Source organism: Pelodiscus sinensis, chromosome 1, assembly GCF_052426305.1.
Source record: "Pelodiscus sinensis isolate ZL-2025 chromosome 1, ASM5242630v1, whole genome shotgun sequence".
Classification (NCBI taxonomy): domain Eukaryota; kingdom Metazoa; phylum Chordata; order Testudines; family Trionychidae; genus Pelodiscus; species Pelodiscus sinensis.
The window spans coordinates 293,714,091-293,737,481 of NC_143052.1; the positions used below are offsets into that span (position 1 = coordinate 293,714,091).

Genomic DNA, 23,391 nt, shown 5'->3' on the forward strand with positions numbered 1-23,391 from the left:
ACACTGATGGGCAAAAATATTCAAAAGTCAAAACCACACTCTCCAGTGGGTCACAATGCTAATGGCAGACTGACTCAATGCCTTCCGGTTCACTGGGTTCAACAGCTGCCTCTGGTTTTTTGTGCAAGCTCACTCACCTGATCTTTTAATCCTGGACTATCAGTCTACTGGTAAAAGCAGCAGGGACAGGGAGGGGAGATGATCTCTTGTGAGTTTCAGCAGCAGCCTGTCACCTGCGGATCTACCCGTTCCCACCGCCCCCTCCCCCCCGCCTCCTGGCAGTAGAGAGGAAAGGTACATTAACTGCCTGTTGGCTGTGGATCCAGCCGGAGTGAGTGTAACTGATCAGAACGTCCTGAATGCGGCTGCTTTGGCACACCCCCGCCCCCTCCCCCTTCCCCTCTCCCACCAACCCCACCTTCCCCTGGCCCCCCTCTTCCAGGCAGTAGAGAGGAAAGGTACATTAACTGCGTGTTGACTGTGAATCCAGTCGCAGTTAATCAATTACACTAACAACTTGAAGCAGCTGCTGGAGCACTTCCGGGTTGCAGTTGGTGCCGGACCATCAGCCGTGCCGGATCACTGGATGCCGGACCACCGGAGTTTTACTGTACTAGGCCTGAAGGTAGTGGAAATCTAGAGAAAAATGGCCAGAAATGAAAAGCTAAAATACTTAAGGTAAAACACATTCCTCAGTCTCTTCTCTAATTAGTGAGTTTTTTATTTCTGTCTTTGATACTGATGCTATTTCATTATCTACCCCATACATTTTTTTTTTTTACCACTACGTCTGAGCCAGTCTGAATGTACTAGAAATAACTGAGGTGACTGAACTGGATTGCAGGTCTTATAAGGATTGATGAAACTTAAATGATTCCTGTAACTGCTTATTGAGAGTGAATTTCTTTATTTTCAGAATCAGCAAATGTCTGCTTACTTTTTGCACTATACTAGCATGATTCAGTGATGCATTGAGTTTGGGAACCTATTTTCTGCATTTCTAGAAAGGATTCTTGCTTCAATATAGCTACTTAAACCCTAACCATAATGAAAAATTCCTCAGAAGCATTTACCTTCATTATTTCAGTACATTCCACTGTTTTTCCTGCTGTTTCCTTTTAATGGTTTCATGCTTAGGCTGTGTCTACACTACCATTTATGTCCTCAAAATTTGCTCAGGAGTGTTGGAAAATCTCCTTTCCATCTCCTCCAAATGACATAAATTCTGTCAGCATAAGCAGTAGTGTGAATAGTGCTACATTGGCAAGAAAAAATTTTCCCACTCACTTAGCTAACACTACTAATTGGGGTTAGTTTAATCATGTCAATCAGAGCTCTAGCCTGTTGACAAATGGCTACAGAAGAGATTATACAGTAGCACAACTGCATTTGTACAGTTGTGCTGCTGTAATCTCTGTATTGTAGACCTAGCATTCAGGCATAAATTCATATAATTCAAATCATCCATTTGAAACCTAGATCAATAACTTCCAAATTTCTACTGGTGAGAAACAGCTGATTAAAGTCTAATGAAACTGAAAAATAGAGAATCTTTTATAGGCAATCTTAGCTATTCTGTTCTCTTTGCAATTTCTGCATTCCAGCAAACCAAATAAATCTCTTAACGTTTTCCAACCCCCCACTCACTTCCCATCAATAATATGATTCTACCCCCTAATTTTTCATCCTCAAATAATCTGTTCCATCCAATTTCCTTTCTCCTCTAGGAATCTTAAATTCATACCTATGCTAGACATTAAATCACTGTCTTTAATAAAGATACCAGGCAGTCCCTGGGTTACGTACAAGATAGGGACTGTAGGTTTGTTCTTAAGTTGAATCTGTATGTAAGTCGGAACTGGCGTCCAGATTCAGCCGCTGCTGAAACTGATCAGTTTCAACAGCGGCTGAATCTGGATGCCAGTTCTGACTTACATACAGATTCAACTTAAGAACCCCAGGCATCCCCAAGTCAGCTGCTGCTGAAACTGATCAGCGGCTGATTCCAGGAAGCCCGGGGCAGGGGCTTCCTGTAGTCAGCCACTGGTCAGTTTCAGCAGCGGCTGACTTGGGGACGCCTGGGGCAGAGCAGCTTGGGTGCTGCTGGGTTGGTCCAGTAGCGCCGCTGCTCCTCGGCGCTACTGGACCAACCCAGCAGCACCCAAGCTGCTCTGCCCCAGGCGTCCTGATTCAGCCGCTGCTGAAATTGACCAGCAGTGGCTGAATCAGGACGCCTGGGGCAGAGCAGCTGGGGTGCTGCCGGGTTGGTCCCGTAAGTCAGATCCGTGTAACTCGGGAACTGCCTGTACTGGATTCATAGTGTATGAAAATCTGTAACCCACTAGCCGCCTCTTGTCGTATGACTACAGGAGTGTTAATGGGCCACTTCACCTTGAATAGTTTCTGAGTATAGAATATGTAGCATATCTTCAATTTTGTATTTACCTGTGACATTGAGTACCATCTGAAAAAGGACTCATTGGTCCAATGCTTGTTTCTTTCATAAACAGAAGTTGGACCAGTAAAAGATATTGCCTCACCCATATTGTGTGTCTAGGCTTTTAGACAGTTCTATAACTTGCTCATTACTAGGGGTGTGTCTAGACTACAGGGTTTTGTTGACAAAAGTGGACTTTTGTCAACAAAACTATACCTGCGTCCACACTGCCTTTTGAGTTATGTCGACATAACATTGACAACTGCTGAGTTTTTTGTCGACGTATGTAAACCTCGTTCTACGAGGAATAACGCCTTTTGTTGACAGAGTTCTGTCGATAGAAGGCACTATTGCATCTACACTGTCCTTTGCGTCCACACTGTTATGTCGACAAAGTGGCTTGCTTTGTCGACAGAACTGGATGTAGTCTAGACGCTCTTTGTCAACAGAAGTTTTGTCGACAGTATCTGTCGACAAAACTTCTGTCAACAAAACCCTGTAGTCTAGACATACCCTTGGTAAGAAGGGGCTCCATGCTCCAGCAACTTCCAAATCTTACTTTAAATGTTTGAGGTGGCTACTTTGGTGGTTACTTTGGTATGGCAGCTTGTACTCTAATTTGATTGCAGTATTAGTTTTAATTTACTGTCTTCTCATCTGGGTTTGTCTTGAGACAACGGGAAACATGCACATTTTGAAATAGATTTTTTTTTAAATAACTTGATTTTAGAGTACAAAAAGTAATTGTATAAAGTTTGAGTGGATTTACTGGCTAGATCTAAGTTGAGGCAATTTGCCACTTGGACTGGATCAGATATTTTGCTATGCAGTTTCAAGGAGAGTCCTCATTTTCTGTAGTTTCAACCTCCTCCATTCCTTCTTTGATGCTATGAAATGATACTATGATGCTTCTGCTTTGAAACATTCTCTCTTCTACCCCCTTGTTGCTTCTGTTAGTCGTTCACATCCCTAAAAGAAACTCTCCACATTCCCTTCGCACACTAGAGCCTAAGGGACCCAGCCTAGTAGATTTTTGTGTACTCCATCCCTGTGGAGGTACGGTGAGGGGACTGGAGTGCCAGCACAGGTTCCCCAGTGCTGGAAAAGGAGCCCCGAGCTTTGGGGGCTTGATCCTGGCAAGCTGATGGCTATATGCAGCCCCTGGGGCTTAGGTTCCCTGCCCCTGCTCTATAAGAAGCTGGTGCTAATCAGAGTTCATATGCTGAAATCCCACTTAGTTGAGCAGGGACACCGTTCTGCTTCGACTTTTGTTTCAAGTTTTAACGATATGGCTTGGTAATCTTTAAGTTTGTGTGATGTGGATTTACTTCTATAACTGCAATGCAGCATTAACTCCTGATACAGCAAAAGTCAGATGTGCTCATGGACTCTTATTTCTAATTAGAATCCCAGTACAGTTGCTGATTTTTTTTTTGGTGAAAATCTGGGTTCGTTTGTTTTCTTACAGGACAAATCCTTTAGTCTGTCAGCTTCGCTTTCAACTCTTGCTTAGATGCATAACTGAAGGTGCTAGTAGTGCTAATTTTGAGTTGGTACTGCTTCTTCAGATTTGTGACTTGTCACCAGGAACTGTTGCATAGGGAATGACTTGAGTATGTCAGTAGATCTAGTAAAATGTACAATGGGAAGAATATTGAACATCCAGAGGACAATAGGCAGATCCCAACCATCTATCAACATTGTTTAAAAAAAAAAAAAAAAGTTGTATACATTCACGTGCTAAGTAGAACTGGCTGCATAATAACATTGTGATCTACTTTTCACACAAGTCTAACTGTACATTTCCTTTATTTGTGGGTTTGTAACAATCTAAGATTTTGTTTAAAAAAGTGATTATAGTCTAGTCCTGAAAGCTGTAATCAGACTTGTCTACAAGGTTTGAGGCACTTAGTGTTAATATGCATTAATGACAATTTATTGCTTATGTATAGTTGAAGCACATAACTGTCTGTCAATGGAAACACCATCATTTCCTTTCTAAGCCAATTTTGAAGTTTACAGGGAAAATTAAGCTTATTTTGCCAAGAGAATATTGGAATGTCTTTGTATTTTCCTCTAGGAATATGTAAATATTTGGATCTCTTTGACATGCCAAGGAACTAGAAATTATAGCTTTGTTTTATGACATTCCTGTTCTGTACATAAAAGCAAGCTAAAGCTGTGTTCTCTCTTCCACTAGGTGAGTTGTAGTGAAAAGAAAAAGGACATGTGGGGGATCTGTATCTTTACTGCAGCAGTTGACCTGGATGAGATGACATTCACTTTTACAGAGCTTCTGAAAAGTATAGGCATGAGGTATGTTTTGCATGAATTGAAATATCTGCAGTATTTTGGCAGCAGGCAACATTTTTTGGGTAAGATTACCAAGACTCTTGTTTTTAATCAGTCTGGGCCTTGTATATGACTTACCAAATAAGGGCACCCATGCAAGCATTCATCATTTTGATCCAGGCGTAAACTACATCAAACCTCTAGCTCTCCCTGTTTCACCAACAAAGTGCATAAATATGAACTATCTCATTTAAGATTTCACAATTTCCCAACCATCTCCATGTAATATTTTTCATCAAAAGAGGAGAATCAAGAGGAACATTCCCCAGGGTAGGGGCACTCATTCATGGCTTTAATAATCTGTTTTTGGGAGAGGTGGTGAATGAATGAATGAATGAATTTGCAGTTTAGTAAGACTCGATAACATGTGGCAGAAACTTAGATATTCCCCTTGAGACTGTACAAGAGAAACACACATTCTCAGATCTAGTTCAGTCTGGAACTAGACAGTTCAGCCATTTTGGTAAATTATGGTCTGCTGGTACCAGTGTGGACAAACGATATGTCTTTGCAGAGGGGTTGGAATATTTTTACCATCATCTTGTCCCTGCCTCTCTCTGGCTGTGCAAGTTGTATAGTAGAGGACTAGGTTCTCTGAAATTTACCCTTCCTGAGAACCACTGGACTAGCTAGTCAGCTGTTTATTTCTAGCCTTATTCTAAATTCTGAGACAAGGATGCAGGATGCATCGATAACTTCAGCAAGAGCCGGGTAATGCTGGTATTAGACTTATCAAGACAGACCCCAGTTACCTTGCCCATTCCACTTGATAGTCTCTTAGAGCGGGGGTTCTCAGATTTCATTGCACCATAACCCTTTTCTCACAACAAAAATTACTACATGATTCCAGGAGGGGGCACTGAAGCCTGGGCCCACCTGAGCCTCACTGTTCTGGGTGAAGAGGGCTAATGTCTGACTCTCGCTGCTTGGGAGGTAGAAATGGGGGCAAATTTCAAACTCTGTACCTTCAGCCTAGAAAGGGAGCCTGTAACCTGAGCCTTGCCACTAAAAGCTTTGGCACTGAGCAATGGGGCTTGGGCTTCAGCCATGGGCCCCAACAAGGCTAAGCCAGCCTGGGTGACCTCATTAAAATGGGGTCAATACCTACGTTGTGGTCCTGATCCACAGTTTGAGAACTGCTTTCTTAAAGCAGTGACCCAGCATCTTTACAGTTAATAGTCTGTTCAGCTGAGGTTCAGAGCATTCTTCTCCAGACCAGGAAACCCCTCAACCAAATGGGTTTACAGAACTAAACAAAGACTTTTTTACATCTGAATATCTCAGCACCAGCTTTCACGACTGGTATCTCCATTTTCAACAATCTTAAGCAACTTGCTCAAAAGCAGTGTGGACTCTTCATCCAGGGGCGGATATAGGGCAGGGTGAACGGGGCGGCTGCCCCGGGCCCCGCGCTTCAGAAAGCCCCATGCATGCGCCGTGGCAAAATGGGGGCCCTGCAGAATTATGCTGCCCAGGGCCCCGCAAAACAGTTATCTGCCCCTGTCTTCATCAATGCTAAAACGAGAGTTAATTTTGTTGAAATATCTATAAGCATGCTGTCGTCATATTAGGGGTGTTAAAATGTGTAAAAATGTTAATGGTTACATGTGCAGGCAGTGGCTGCCACCCCGTGCTGCTGCCTTTATATCATACAGCACCGCAGGGGGAGAGGGGCCTGCATGTAGCCATGCATGTTAACTGATGAGCCTGGGCTCATCGGTTAATCACATAAACAGTTATACTTTAACATCCCTACTTCATATCTTAAAGTAACAAAAGTCCTGAGGGATTCTTGCATGTATTTATCCATACCTCCCAGTTTGGGTGCTACCTCTGTCCTGTAATCTGAATATAGGATTAGCAACGTTGGCTAAACCCTTAGTAACCACCTCCCTTTCTTTCTTGGTGGGCATTACAAGCCTGTATCTCTCCTATGGGATGTATGTCAGGTGTCCAGTATATGGTATATCAGAGTGATTGGGTATCCTCTTAGACCTCACCCAAAGTTCTTGTTCAAAGTACTCTCGAAATTCTATATAAATTGGGCTGTTCAAGTGGCTTTCTTTCAAAAGCTTTGCTAAAAAGTGTTTTACTTAGATGAACATTTTTGGTATGTCTAGACTTACTTTCACTTTTGAAAAGATATGCAAATTTTGTAATTTGCATATCTTCTTTCGATCGCTTTTTCAAACTTTTTTCGAAAAAGCAAGCAGTATAGACGCGGTTCTTTTGGGGGGAAATCCCTTTTTTCGAAAACCCGTAAACCTCAATTTTTGAAAAGTGTGTTTTTTTTTTTTTAAAGAACCGCGTTTAAACTGCTTGCTTTTTCAAGAAACCCTTTCAAAACAGCGATGGGAAGAAGATACGCAAATTATCGCCAAATTTGCATTTCTTCTTTCGAAAGTGAAAGTAAGTCTAGACATACCCTTTTTGTTTAGGAACACATCTAGGCTATTAATGACACTTGACAGTCAGGGCAACTTTCACTCAAAGGTTATCTAGTTGGGTTTTTGACTGTGTAAGAACTTATCAGTTAGTGAGGAAAAGTTCCCTGGCCATACCAAATCTCTGTTCCACTATGGCCAAAGCAGTCTTGGCTGCCTGTTGGGTAGCTTCCATACCTAAGATGAGTAGAACATCACTGTGGATCTTGGTCCACACGTTTAGTGCTCACACTTTCTCTTATGAGGTCACCGAGAAGCCTTACTTCAGACCTGAGGTTTGGATGCTATTTCAGTAGCGCTGTCTTGCATCACTAGTTTAAAAAAGAATCTGAGTGACTAGCCCGGTTGCCTCCCAAATAAGCTTAAAAGAGGAGGTACCGGGTACTAGTAAGTAGGAAAGCAGCTAAGATGGGAAAGGGGGAGGTGAGAGCCGCTTGGTTCAGTCAGAAAAAGAGCCGGTATGAGGGCTATTTGGGAGTCAGGAGACTGGAAGGAGGTCTCTGGCCTAGCCCTCCCTTGAAAGGAAAAACTTCAAGAAAGCCACTGGAGGAGATAGCTTGTGGACCTCCCTGAGCCACAGAGCTATGGCGAAAGAAGGCCATAGAGGGCTTAAAGGCTGGGAGTCTCAGAGAGAGAGAGAGAGAGAGAGAGCCTGCTGGCTCTCTGAACTGGAAAACTGAAACCACATGGCCAGTGAAGGCTTGGATTGAGGCATGGCTAGTAATGCAGAACAATATCTGGGATTGAGGCATAGTGGGAGATGCTGGAGGTATACTGAAATACAGATCATGGTGAGAGACATTGGGACTGTTTATGGATGGAATGTTGATGAGTTGATTCATTTGTGGCATGGAGTTTGCTTTTGTATATACTTGGAACACTTTTTTGTATATTTTTGGGAATGACTGGACGGGAAATGGAGGCAGAAGCGTGGGTTTTACTGTGATGTGCCATATATTGGCACTCCAGAGAGAAATGCCTTCTGATAGATTACTTATGCCCACCTTCAGGCAAATAGACATCTATTTGCTAATCACAGAGTTGAATCTGTGTGGGCAGACACTCATAGCAAATACCTACCCTACAGTAACAGCTGGATCTCCAAGATGTTTTACCCACATTGATTCTGTAACCTGCTCTTTTTTCCCCACTGATGCAGAGTCCCTAATCTGAGTCTATATTTGTGAAGAAACTGAGGCAAGGTTGGGCCCATTCTGCTTTCCTGTCCTGGGGGAGAGGGAGACATGAGAGCATGAAAGGTGCAATCCTGGCTCTGTTGGACACTGATATCTAAAAGGAACTTGTTGAGCATATGAAAACTGTGTGCACCAAAATGTGAAATCTGTATGTACGCCTCCTCTCGGAAAACCAGTTACTGTAAAGATACTGTTCTCTTTTTTTGGTTTTTGTTTTAAAGAAACAAAACTCCTAATCTTTCATTTGTCTTTCCCTTTGCAGTATATGTACATGTTTTCATTTGTTGAGAGAGATGGACGTTAACATGGATACCATAAGCACTAAAGTTGATAGTTATGTATCACGATTGAGGAAGAAGTATGATGTATTATTTGCACTATATCACAAGTTTGAAAGGTACTTTTTTTTTTTTGTTTCAACTAATGGAAATCATTTTTTGCTGACATGTTGTTTTTGAAATCATAATAAGTACTAGAAGTGCCTATTGTAAACTTTGGGCATCTCTCCCATTATTTTAAAATCAGTTGTACTGAAATACTCTGTTTACATCATGGCTTTTATACTGCACTACAGGATCATCCTATTATTGCTACTGTTGCTCTTATTTGTACTATGGTAACATGCGCGGTCTCCAGTATAATTTTTTAGGTATTGTACAAATAAACTATCCCTGAAAAACTCATTACCTAAGTAATCCCATTCAGTTCTCATCTCCTCCTCTTCCCAAATTCCTGATGTAAGCAGGGAAATGGTCCCGCTATTGTGGGGAACTTTCCTGAGTTCTATACCACCCCGGTGAAATGGACCAACGAAAGGATCTGAGTCCCCGCTCCCACTTCCTTTACTCCACGGCCTCCCTGATCCTGAGGACTCCCCCTCCACTCTCCTGAGTAGCAGTCCTCAAAACCCCGACAAGGCTGGGCCCAGGTTTCCTGGGGCTTAGTCCCCGACCTTGTTGTCACTTGGGGCAGGGAGTAGTGTCTCCCCTCTCTGGGGTGCTCTCGTCACACTGCATGCTTTCTTGGCCCAGTGATCATTCCATAAAGTTCAAAGCAAATACAATTTATTAAACATCAACTGATTAGAGAGAAAAGAATAAGAAAAAATGAGAGAGGTTAAATGAGAACACACAGTCCTGCTCTGTAGCACGGGGGCATCACAAACAGCAGTCTGCAGAGTGTAGTTCAGTCTCTTCCTTATAAGCCCCTTAGAGGCCCTGGACGTGCTGCAGGGGGGGGCTGCAGGCTGGACACACTTGCTCTGGCAATGACCATACAGCCTCAAGCTCTAGGTGGTCAGATCCCTCTCCCAGTCTTGCCTGCTGGGCCTCTTGGCTGGTGATATCTCCCTGCCCAGAGCCTCTCCCCCTGCTTTGCTGCTCCCAGCTGCTCACCACACTCGGCTGCAGGCTGTGCTGCTTTGCCAGTCTCCAGCTCCTTGCATTGCTTCTCTGTCCCTTTTGGCTCTCTGAGCACTGCCAGTCTGCTGCTCAACTCAGGGTTTGCGCTCCTTGGACTGTGTGTGCCTGGCTTTGTTGCTGCAGGACTGCCCCTTAGCACAGCTTGCTCCTCTTAGCTGTCTCTCAGCTCTCTCTTCTTGCTCAGAGAGACCCAGAAAAATCCCAGCTCTCAGGGAGGACGGTGCCTGGCCTCTTACTTTCCTCACTGGCCTATCCAACCTGTCAATCAGGGCGAGCTGGAGTGTTGGCTGCTTTCCATTGTCTCTGGAGTCTGTCAGTCTCAGAGCCCTGATTTCCCAGGGACCCTTCCCCTTTTGATATTGGGAGCTGGTGAACCAAAAACTCCCACAGAGTTTTAGTAAGGAGCTAACAGTCCCCTTACACTGAAAAAAATGTTGAGATTTGAGTACTTTTAAGTGTCTGTCTCTGTCCCTTTCTCCACCCCTAGATTGGAAAAATATGCTATCCTGAGGCGAAAGGTGTTATGGGGAATGGTCGGTGAGCAGCTCCTGTCCTTGTGTACTACGGATGAGCCATCTTAAGGGCCTCAGCTGATCAGAAATTCAGCAGTATAACTATGACTCAATTGACAGTGATAGCCTTTTCTGAGAGGGGCAGGGGAGGGAGGGCGCACAGTGAATGGGAACAGATTTAAGTCTTCTGTGTATCTTTTCTTTTTTTTCTAAATCAACATGGGCTGCTTTAGAGCACTCTTGGGTGGAGTTCTGGTATTTCTTCCAGAGCAGAAATACAGAACTTCTATTTCTTGAATTTACTGGGACAGGGATGAATTATTGACAGGACGGTTTTTAGTCCTTCAAAGTGCTAGTGTGTATATCATGCCAGTACCTCAGCCTTTCCTAGAATATTCTTAAATTACTTTCTTGTTGCATTCTACAAAGAGAGATATTTCACAGCACTAAAATATAAGATAATAAAAACTTCCACACTGGGTCAGAACAAAGGTGCACCTAGCCCAGTGTCCTTTCTTCCAACAAAAGCCAATGCCATGCATCTCATAGGGGAATGAACAGAACAGGTAATCGTCAAATGATCAGCTCCTGTTGCCCAATCCCAGCCCTGACAAGCAGAGGCTAGGGACACCATTCCTACCCATCCTTGCTAATGTCCATTGATGCCCCTATTCTTTATGAATTTATCTAGCTCTTTTTTGAGCCCTGTTCAAGTCCCAGCCTTCACAACATCCTCTGACAGGGAATTCCACAGGATGAATCTGTGTTGTCAAGAAATGCTTCCTTATATTTTATTTTTTTTAAACGTACTGACTACTAATTTCATTTGGTAATCCCTAGTAGTTGTATTATGGGTAAGAGTAAATACCTTTTTCTTTCTTTCTTCCATGCCAATCAGGTTTTATAGACTTTTGTCATGTTGTCAGTTATTTTTTTCAACCTGAAAAGTTCCACTCTTATTAATTTCTCCTCATACGGCACCCATTTCATACTCATCATTTGTGTTGCCCTTTTCTGAACCTTTTCTAATTCTAATATATATTTTTGTTTAATTTTATTTATTTTTATTATATAGATATAAATACCACATCTGCACATAGCATTCAAGATGTGGGCATGCTATACATTTATATAGGGACCATATGGTATTTTATGTCTTAGGAATCATTAAGGAAGGGATATATAACATTTGGTCTATTTGGCTGTTACTGGATCAGAGAGACCGGCACCTGGGGGTGTGAACCAGCTGAGAGCTCTGTCCTCAGGGAGTCCCGGCCAGAGGACCAGCAAGCCCTGTCCTGGGGAGCCTTGATTGGGTGGGGTGGTAGTGGGGCAGCCTGTGGCAAAAGCAGGGCAGCTGGCAAGCCTCGACCCCGGGTATCCTTGGCAGAGCACAGCAGAAATGGGGCAGCTGGCAAGCCCCATTCCTGGGGATTCCGAGTTGGGTGGGGGAGAAGTATGGCCATGGTGGCTGTGGAGCTCCACTCTCCCAGTGGGTGGGAGTCCAAGCCCTGCAGGCTGGAACCCAGTAGCAGGGAGGAGGAGCGCTGTGGGAGGCAGGTGGCAGAGGGCCTCCCCGATCCAGTAAATTCCTCTGTTCTGGGTGGGTCAGGTCCTGAGGGTGCTGGACAAAGGCGGTCCAATCTGTAGCTAATTTAGTCCCCATCATTGTATATATACAGTTGTGATTATGTATTCCAATGTGCATTACTGCATTTATCAGCACTGAATTTCATTTGTCATTTTATTGTTCATTCACCCAGTTCTGAGAGTCTTTTGAAGCAGTCTTTGCCTATTTTTAGTAATTTTGTACCATCTGCAGATTTTGCCACCTCCCTGTATCATTTACCTTTTTCTCCAGATCATTTATGAATATATCATTGATGAATATGAAAACTGAATTTTTAAGTTTTACAGCGCTTTATTATTTTTGTACTTTTTACACCAAAAATTTCATTGCTCATCTGCCTATGGTTTAGTTGTTTAAACAAATGTGTTGCAGTGGTAGAAAAAAATTGTCTGAAAACTGTCAGTAATGGGCAGGTGTGTGTGTGTGTGTGTGTGTGTGTGTGTGTGTGTGTGTATATGTGTGTGTATATATATATATATTTATATTTTTAAATGGGGTACTTTATTAAGAAAAGGTTGAGAAACACTCCTCTAGATGGTGCTTGTTCCTGTCATGAGGGCAGGAGACTGGACTTGATAACCTCTCAAAGTCCCTTCCAGTTCTAGTATTCTGTGACTCGATGAAGGTTAGGTTGGTATTAGCCAGGATGGGAAGGAATGGTGTCCCTAGCCTCTGTTTATCAGAGGCTAGAAATGGATGACAGAAGAAGGATCATTAGATGATTACCTGTTCAGTTCACTCCCTCTGAGGCATCCAGCATCGGAAGACAGGATACTGGGCTAGATGGACTTTTGCTCTGACCCAATATGGCCGTTCTTATGTAATTTCTTTTCAGTTGCTTAACAATGCTGCTGCACATACTATTGATATCCACCATTGCCTAAAGGGATAGGGTAGATTTGGTTTCTGAAATGGGTAATAGTAATTCTTTAAATCTATCCAGTTCATTATTGAATTAATGATCAGTATGGAAAGTGCTAGGCAATTCCTAAATATATTTTCTTAAAGCTACCATAGGTCTTTAGTGAAGTATAAAAATGTCACTTCTAAATCTTGCCTCTGAACATTTGTCTGATGTCTTTTCCCATTCATTGCTCTTCTTCCTCCCCCCCTCCCCCCCCCAGGATATTACAGAGGGCAGTTTACAAAGATAAAGTTTAAAATAGTGTTGCCAACCTCAGGCATTCAAAACTTTGAGTCTGACTCAATCATGAGGCTTTACGTTTTTTAGTCTTTTGACTTCTGGTTCCTGAGTCCGTAGGATGCACACTTAGGTCTTGTTTTAGTGATCTCTGTTTTTCCTTGTAAATCATGAGGGCTAGTAACTTATTTTGTTAAGTGACTTGTAATTTTCTTATTTCTTGATTCCAAGACCCTGTGATTTTAAGTAGAAACTAACATGGTGAGACTCTCTCAGCAAAAGAGGTGGTAACACTATTACAATGAAGGCAATGGAAACAGTATTAAGACCTATTTCGTCTAGTGGTTTGCGTGTACTACAGATGAGACCTATCAATTGGGGGTGGGGTGGCAAATGGGTAAGTGCCCTGGGGCCTTGTGATTCAAAAGGGCCGGGGCCTTGTGATTCAAAAGTGCCTGGGCCTCCCGGCCAGCCGCCACCGCTGCTACTGGGACATAGGCAGCAGCCTGAGCCTCAGGATCTTTAAATCATGCTAGAGTTGCCTGCAATGCTAAAAGCTGGCATGGGGGATGGGGAGAGGGGGAATTGGTAATTCTGTCACAGCCCTGCTACAGATTCTACTCTTTATTTGCAAGCCATTGGAAAATAATATTAATGTAAATCCAGACTTTCTAGTACATATGTTTACTTAAATCAATGTAAATATTTTATTTGTGAAGTTATATAAACATTCCAACACAAGCTGCTTCTTGTAAAACTAATAGTTACAATTAGCTCACTGTGTGTGTGTGTGTGTGTGATTGATTTCAAAAACAGATTGGCAATGTTCTTTAATTACAACAACTGACATTTTCTGAGATTGCATGTATTTCTGCTGAAACAAAGAATGTTACACTTTTTTTGATAAAAAGTATGCAAAGTAAGGAACTGATTTATTTTTCCCCCCCTAGCACTTGTGGACTTATCTACGTTGCACAACCCAGTAGTCAGTAAGTTTGACTTTTATTTATATATAGCAAATTTTAGAGGTTATCCAAGCCAAATGTTAGTGTTTTACTCTAACTACTAATATCTAAAGTGTATACAAAAAACCTGATCTATTGTCACCAACATGATGTTGGTTGGTGGATAGAGCAGGAACCAGAGCGTTTCAGTGGGAAATGAAGAAAGCCGCAGAAGTGATTCACTTGGTTACTGTATTCATGGTACAGCTTGCACCATGGATATCTCCATGTACTGACTTATCAATCATCATGGAAGAAACTCACAGTGGTAGGATAAGCTTCATAAACATATCAGTAGATCAAGAGAGAAGAGGAAATATTGTCTTCTCCCAAAACTGGATTGCATTAATGCTATGAATGGAGACTAGGACACTTTTTTGTCAGACGTGATCCAGAAATTTACTCTCAATAATATGAGCAAATTATTAACATTCACTTAATTTCCTCAGACATTAAATATTACCATTTCTTGAATGGAAGAACAATTATTTCTTTCAAAACTTGTTTGTAGTTTTGATTCCGTTCAGAATGTAATGTAACCAATAAACCTTAAAAGAAAACTTTCTTTGTTGCCTTAAATTGAGTCTACAAACTCAAGTGATTCTCCATAGACTATATTCTAAGTGGTGGTAGAACTGTTCCTGTAAAATGTTTACTATGTTTGCATTTGTCTGTAGGACTACTACTGAATTGAGTTTCCCATTGATTCTGAAAACTTCCTGGATAACTTTTTTGTTGGCAAAAGGTAAATTGTTTGTTGTAGAATTATTTCAATCTATTTTATTGGAGTCAATTTATAGACTTTGTTTTATATCTCCAATACAAGAAGCAAGACCCTGTTTGGCTGTTCTCTTAGCTGGCATTATGGACTGGAAAACTTGAATATGGTATGTGATATTTTTCCTGCTACTTAGGAGGTTGCTGCTCTTCTGGTCACTTCCAAGGGTAGATTTTTTTTTTTTTAAATATTCCCCGTATTTAATGAAAATGACTGTTTGAATATGACCAATATTTTATTTATATATTTTTTTGGACTGGACTTTGAGAAGTTTGTAATCTTTTTTTCTTCTCTGTGGTAAGACACATTCTGTGAAGGGCTTGAGCTTTAGCTAAGGAGAGAAGGCCTACCATTTTGTAGAATAGTAGAGATGTAGCCGTGTTAGTCTGGTCTAGCTGAAACAAAAGACAGGACTATTTAGCACTTTAAAGCCTAACAAGATGGTTTATTAGGTGATGAGCTTTCGTGGGCCAGACCCACTTCCTCAGATCAAATTGTGGAAGAAAATTGGCATGACCATATATACCAAAGGGATACAATTTAAAAAAAAGTAAACACACATAAAAATGACAAATCAAATTTCAGAACAGAGGAGGAATGGGGGGGGGGGGGAGGTTAATGTCTGTAAGCTAATGATATTAGACATTTCTCAGACACTTCGCCAAAGAATCAATGCTCATAAAACAGATATCAGACAGTGTCATAAAGAAAAAACAGTTTCTTGCCGTTTAATCCAGAAAGGGCATTGTCTCAACGACTTGACTACCTGCATCCTGCTTCAAAGACATTTTAACACAAGACTTCAAAGAGAAACCTCTGAACTGTCATTCATGCTTAAATTTGACACTTTATGACTGGGTCTCAACAAAGATGCTAATTACCGTACCCATTACAAGGATAGCTTCCCCAATTATCACCTCTAATATCATTAGCTCACAGACATTTGGTATATATGGTCATGCCAATTTTCTTCCACAATTTGATCTGAGGAAGTGGGTCTGGCCCATGAAAGCTCATCACCTAATAAACCATCTTGTTAGGCTTTAAAGTGCTAAATAGTCCTGTCTTTTGTTTTACCATTTTGTAGTTGCAGTACAATCAACATAGGATTCCTCAAAAGTCTCTTCTACACTAAGGAATTTATTGAAAACATCCTCGTTGGTCCAAGATTAGTTAATTTATGTTAGTGGGATCCTTTGTGTGTACAAAGCTCCTATGTTTACAGCTCTCAATAAAAACCATTTTACCACAAGCTGAAACAACGGAGTTTCATTTCCTTCTAAAATTCTTGATAGTCATAAGCTACGGGTGGAGGAGGATTTCTGGTTTGCCTTTTTGAGAGTCATAAAGAAAGGGTAAAAGTCTACCAGGTATTGGAAGGTCAGTAAAGGTTTATAAGACAGTGTTTCCCAACCACTGGGCCGTGGCCTGTTGCCATGCAATGGCTGCTGCGGTACACTGCTCTCGATGCAGGTGTTGGGAGAGGCATGTTCTGCCTTGCCTCTCAGCCAACCAGCACTGGGCATAGTCGGGGTCTCCTCCCAACCACGGAAGAGCACTTCCCTGTGCAGCGGGAGGAGACCCTGCACTGTGCAGCCCTCTCCCTCCCCCCTTCCCTCCCAAAGTTTGTGAAAGGATTTGCTGGTCCCCAGTATTATAAAGGTTGGGAACCACTGCTATCAGAGGTTTAGAAGTAGGTTAGTTTAGTCAAACTGATTCTGGAAATGAGCAAAAGTGGTACCCTTCTAGACTAATGGTAAGGATGACTATTACACAGTATACAATGGGTACTGTTAAATTTTCAAGTGCTGTTAAACATTACAGAATTAGAAGAGTTAAGTAAATCACTTTTCACAAAGTCTGTTGAACAGTCTCATTAACCTCAGCTTGGCATGTAACAATTGCCGTGCTTTTAACTGTAAATTAAGTGGACTTGTGTGGTGTGTGTGGGTGGGAGGGTGTGTGTGTGTGTGGTGGCGTGTTTTTTGTAAAATCAGGTTTCAGTAGAAATTGGAGAACGGGGGGAGGGGAGTGATACATGAAGGTTAAGTAGTTGTGCTGGACAATAAGAACTTCATGCTAGGGATGTAAAATCCTGTTTTATCAGTTACATTGTTAAATGTTAAATTTAATTAATTAACCGTTTGAACAGGATCCTGTGGTCAGAGGGGCCACTCCAGTCCAGCCAGGCCTACTGCAGCTTCCCACTGGGCTGGAGTGCCTGTGACCATGTGAGGGACGACTACTCCGGTTAGCTGTAACCTGTAATATGATGCTTACCGGTTAACTGCTGACATCCCTACTTCATGTACAGTTTAAGAAAAAAAATGGATTTGCTATGTATGTTCTTTCCTGAGTGACAAATCTTTATGAATTATGCACGACTAAAGGCATCACATTTCAGGACATGCTCACATCCAAAATCCATTCACAGTGTTTTTGAGGTGTAACATGTGAATGTTCCTTCTCTCAGGAATAATTTTATTTTAAACTCTAGTTATTGACTCAGAGTCCTCTTTTACATTTTCAGGAAAAGTATTGCAGATGGAAGATGACCTGGTGATCTCTTTCCAGTTACTGCTATGTGTCCTTGAATATTTTATCAAACTATCACCCCCAGCAATGCTCAAGGAGCCATACAGTAAGGAATTTAATCTTGTGTTCAGAAGCTTAAAATTCATAAAGAAGTCAACTTCAGTTGTTTTGGGGGCTTCAACAGCGCCTATGCTGAATGCAATATAGAAATTTTTTATCTGAGTCTATTTTACAACTGTTTAAGTTTTGGGTTATTGAATGAAACAGAACATTGATATATATTTACTGTAGTAAGTCTTTCATTATTACTATCCCTGCCCTATTTTTGTAGCCTCTCTGCTCCCATAAGAGTTTTGTGGTGATCTGGTAGTACAGCAGAAATACTACTACTAAATGTACTATGGACTTGAGAAAATGAAGTGAAAAGCATTACTTAAATTTTGATTGGGATATTACAGAAAGGAAAAAGTGAATGGTGGTTTCATTTTACAAAGCTTTTTTGATGTATAGTAATGTAATGACATCCCTGTTGCTGAATTTTCAACTGTGTTCTTGTCTAACAGACTATGAAGTCACAAAGGAAAAACATAAAGAAGAGAGGGTAGAATAATAGATGGAGTAAAAGTTGGTTGGAATGTTAACTCAGAATGAAAAGGGGTATACAGGATGTTGTGTTATAGGTAATTTTGTGCAAGAGATGATCCATTTTGTATTCCGCCGAGGATTTACACATGCACAACATGTCCATAGCTGGAGAATTTGAGAGTAACAGCATCCAGTGGCCTACATATGCGCCCTTGACATCTCTTGTAGTTTTGTCTGAGATGGCAGTGGGTAGGATGGATCGACTGCATCTCCAGTTCCTTCTCACCACCACGTAGTCCGGGTTGGAACTATACATTTCCCCTTGCATGTGATGCACTTGCAAAAGAATATGGTTATAGATATTTTATAATGAATATCACTGCGGCCTCTACTGCTTGGGAGAAGCCCACTTTGCATCCAGGTACAGCATCTGCCAATCCTTCTCCTACCATATCTGAGAAGTCTGGGCTGTCTGCTCCCAGAAGCATCTCATGGAAGTTGCCATAAGAAATCATTTGGAACCAGGGTGTGCAGTACCCAGTATATCAGCCTGAGATAGCTAAGTGTGCCTATAGCTACGGACTCCGAATGTGGTACCACCAACATGAATTCCACATCATGGCCTAGTTAGGAGGTCAGGAAGCATGCATGTATCCATAGCAGTAAGTTTTCCTCCAAACTTAAAAGATTATCTTTCAATAAATTTCAGTCATGGGGAGGAAACACACTCTAAAATTGGGGTGTGGATGCGGCCCCCTGCTTGCCTGCATTCTGGGGAGTGTCTTTCTCCTCATCTCAGTTGGGAGCCACATCAATGAGGATGGTTGTGTGGGGTGGTTTTTTTTTGCTTCTCACTTGTATGCAGCCCCTGATCGATTTTTTCTGTAAGCCAGTGGCCCCGATCCAAAAAGGTTTCTCATCCCTGCTCTAAAATAAAAAATACCGCAGAAGTTGATGGGTCTGATACTGAACTTCACACACCAATACATGTGCCTCATAGATTACAAGAATTGCTCACTCTGGGGAAGACCACTGTTTTGGGGTTCCAGGTGCAGAAAAAATCTCTCTAATACCAGAGAGACCAGAAAAAGCATCAGAGCCCCCAAAAAGTATTTGTTCTGGGAGAGACAGTCTGCATGCTTTCTAAGAACAGCTCTTCTAGGGACATATCACAGCTAAGGCACCCCATGCTCCAATATGCTACACGGTTTCACCAGCTTCACTGGTACTGCCAGTGAAACTGGTGTTTGTCTTGTTGGGGTTGGATGGAGTCAGAATCTCCAACCACTATTGCCACTACGGATATAGGCCTTTTATATTGTGGCAGTATCCTCCATTTCAGTACCACAGAACCACTGGTTCTCCATGCCATGGGACCCACTGTAATATCCACTGGATCTGCCATGCTGACCTCATTGGGAACTGTGGCTCCAATACCTACACTTAGAATCCACCCATTCTGTGAGGAAACTTTTTTCCTGTCTCCCCATCCTCGGGCATCTTCAAGTTAAATACAACCAATAAAGAAAGAAGACCAGCTCATTCTGGTACACTCAGTACCATTGGAGCAGGAGAATTCCCATCATCCTCACGTAACTTGGCAATGGTGTTACTCTCCTTCACCTCAGATTAATGCTGCCCATTCCTGGATCACCTGTGTAAAGTTGCAGGAGAGCTTCACATAAGAACGGCTATACTGGGTCAGACCAACGGTCCATGCAGTCCAGTATCCTGTCTGCCGACAGTGGCCAATACCAGATGCTCCAGAGCAAGGGAACACAACAGGTAATCCTCACGTGATCCCTCCCTTGTCACCCACCTCCAGAGAAACAGAGGCTAGAGACAACTCTCTAGAGGAGAGCCAAGATACTCAGTATAAACTTATGGATATCCTTCACTCATTGGCTCTGGATATTTATTCTGCCAGTGAAAGTTGCTATTCTTGAGCCAGCTAAAACAGTTTAGCATACACTGGCCATACCTTCCAGGAGGTGAGAAAAACTATTGTGTACTTGCTGAGGGGTGTGAATTTCTTTTCTCATACCCCCTTTCCTCATCAATTCACTTGTCCAGGTGTTCATGGAATGATCCAGACAACAGCCAAGTTCCATTTCGTCCAATAAGGAGGACAAGCGAAGCCGTTGGATCTTTTGGCCCACAAAGTCTTCAGTCAGACTTCAGTCACAATTTTGAATACAATTTCGAATACAATTTCCTGAATTACAACAAACTGGAGAACTCTGAAAAACTGCTGCAGAAATACTAGATCTACTTCCAGGCAATCTTAAAGGAAGGGAAACTGAAGGCAAGGACATCACTTCAGTCAGCTCTGGATGTGGTAGATCCTGTTATGGCTACAGACGTAGCCATGTGGAGTGAATTGTGGCTCCATTCCTTAGATTTCCTGGGGCATGTCTACAAAGTAGGGCAAGTTGAATTCAGTTACGCAATTGACATAGCTTAAGTCGAAATAGCGTAATTTGGTTTTTGATGCTGTCTACATAGCAGGAAGTCAAAGGAAGAACACTCTTCTTTCAATTTCCCTTACTCCTTGTGAAATGAGAGTTACAGGAGTCAGAGTAAGAAGTCCTCCAGCTTGCCATTATTTTGAAATAATGACTTGCTATGTAGACACATTATTTCAGAGTAACATCAGTTATTCCGAAATAGTGCTGCTGTGTAGATATAGCCACAGGGAACTGCAAAATGCCATTGAAAATCTCCCTTTCAATGAATCCAATATTTTAAACCAGAAAATGGTTGAGAAGTACATTGTGTTCCTTGGTATTTATGCACCTGCTCTGTCCGCTGCAATGTTGCAGGACCTCCCAATTTTTCCATCAGACGCCTTGCAAACCGCTGCAGAAATGTCAAAAGACTCAAAGATCATATTCTTCAGGTCTACCCTCACAGGCTTCCTCCTGCTGAATGCAATCCCTACAGAAAAAAACATTTTGAAGAACTTTAAGAAGACCTCAACCACCTTTCTTGCTGCCATACAAACACACTTCAGGGGTCATCTAGCACTCTTTCTACCAACTTGGAGTGCAATAATGATAGATAAATGAGTGTTAAATGTTATCCACATGGCTATATGATCAAGTTAATCGTGCTACCTCATCCATGGCCCCTACTCCAATCTCTCATTGATCATTCTCACAAAAGCATCTTCACCCTAGAGGTGAGCTCCTTGTTACAAAGAAGACCTATATCACTGGTTCTTCCAGAATACCAGGGTATGCGGTTCTTTTCAGCTTCCTAATAGCCAAAAAGAAAGGCAAACGGAGACCAGTTCTGTGCCTCCATCTTCTCAATCATTTCATCTTCAAGTTCAAGTTTTCTATGGTCAAGTTAGTAGCAATCATCCCATCATTAGAAGAAGGCATGTGGCTTATGGCTCTTTATGCGAAAGCAGTCTTTCAGTGTACAGATGGTACCTGAGGTTCATGATTTGGCATGCACCATTTTCAGTACATGGTACTTCCATTCAGGCTCACGATTGCTCCCAAGGTGTTTACCAAAGTTTTCTTAGTCCTGGCAGCCTATCTAAGGCAGTATGTGTCCTTGTGTACTACTAGCTTGCAACTGGCTACTGGTAGCACAGTCCAGATGTGAAGCCCAAGTTTCACCCTTCATGTGCCACAGCCTCCTTTCCACTCTTGGAGTTAGCATCAATGTTGAAATATCAATCTTGAACCCCTCATAATACCTAGATTTTATAGGTGCCTACATCAACTCCTGAGTCTACCTATTGAGGTAGGTTCCAGACTCTGCAGGAACTCCTAGCTCACATTCAGTCATTCTGACCCTCTTTGGCCACATGGCCTCATTTGCTGACATCATAGCCTTCACTGCCCTGCACCTTAGCTAGTTCTAGATGTGGCTCCAGAAAGTTTACCTTACTTTCCCATTCATCATGCCATGGATCTCCGCACATGGATTTCATGTCCTGTCCAGTGTACTCTTTCTGCCAGTAGTGGACAGACCCATGTCAGGTTTGCATAGGTATTACCTTTCTCCTCTCTGCCTCATAAGACAATCTTTACCAAATCATCCCTTTATAGGGTGAGGCGCGCATGTGCGCAATCTCATGACATAGGGAACATGGACTACTTGGAAATCCTGGATGCACATCAGCATTCTGGAACCCTAGGCTGTAAGCAAGGCATGCCAAGTATTTCTCCTGTTCATTCATTCCCGTCATGTGCTTCTCAGACAATCCCACCACTCTTTGTTGTGTCAAACAGATGGGCAGGGTGCTGACCATTCTGTAGACCAAGACAGCTGGAATTAATGCATTGCCTACCTGATCTTCTTATCTTCATTATCTTCATTCTGTATCTCAGGGATGCATGATTGTAGACTTGCTCAGCAGCAGTTTGTGATTGACCACAAGTGGGGCCTCCATGACATTGTGGTAAATGACATCTCTGGCTCTGGACAAGCGTGCATGCATAATCCCTCAGTGGTTTCTAAATAGGGATTGCATATCTTAAAGCAGGCATGTCCAAAGTCCGGCCCGCGGGCCAATTGCGGCCCGTGTTCCGATTTAGTACGGCCCCCGCTTCCTCCCCCTCTCCTGGCTCCCCGGCGCTCTTTTGAACTGGCGCGCCCAGCGTGCCGCTTCTGGCCGTGCCGCCGCCGCCCATGGCCTCCGCGGTCCTAGAGCCTGCCCTGTAGGGCACGTCCGCTCCCCCGCTCGGCTGCGGGTTCGCCCTGCCCCCGGGCCGCTGTGAGGCCGCCGTGCCCTGCGCTCTCCACCCGCCTCCAACCCTGCGGGCCCGCCGCCTTGGGGCTGAGAGTGCGGGGACGGCCCTCACACATGTTCACTTCTTCAAATCTGGCCCTCTTTGAAAAAAGTTTGGACACCCTTGTCTTAAAGAATCTCCAGATAGAGGTAACTTCCTCTTTCCTTGCTTTTGCCTTGAGTTGACCTCGGTCTAATACATTAGTAAACATTCATTCCTGTTGTAAAGCTACTTGGAAAAATGATTTTCATCTTAAACTGTAACATTTAGTATGTTCTCCTTGTATGTTTAAAACCTGAGATCTTATTAAGCACATTACTTTTAATGTCCATAGTTACACATGAGTGTTACTTGGAGTACTTCATTTTTATGTTGGTGTCTTCCACTAAAAGGAACAGATTTTAATAGTACAGTATATTGAAATTAGACAATATGGTTTATGAACAAGGAAACAAGTTGGATATGGGGTTTTCCTTTAACTGGATTGTGGAAGGATGTTAATAATGTCTGTCTTTTTTGATCCATAACTAGTATTTTATTTAGATTATAATATATTCTTGATTTTTGTCTGATTATCTATTGATAAATAGCTTCAAAAGTGTGGATTA

The 23,391-nt window shown here is 42.4% G+C and overlaps 1 protein-coding gene across 3 annotated transcripts in view; it reads left to right on the plus strand.

Annotated features, from left to right (window-relative positions):
* The window catches only part of RB1 (RB transcriptional corepressor 1), a 150,521-nt gene that overhangs the window by 10,958 nt on the left and 116,172 nt on the right, over nt 1-23,391 (plus strand). For 2 of the 3 annotated variants that reach the window (XM_006122970.5, XM_006122971.5), the window contains exons 3-7: nt 4,638-4,753; nt 8,692-8,826; nt 14,084-14,122; nt 14,815-14,882; nt 17,446-17,556. In XM_006122970.5, coding sequence (XP_006123032.3) covers nt 4,638-4,753; nt 8,692-8,826; nt 14,084-14,122; nt 14,815-14,882; nt 17,446-17,556 — 469 coding nt within the window. Of the gene's footprint in view, nt 1-659; nt 679-4,637; nt 4,754-8,691; nt 8,827-14,083; nt 14,123-14,814; nt 14,883-17,445; nt 17,557-23,391 lie in introns of those variants that run through there. The other variant, XM_075919037.2, reaches the window with a different exon arrangement.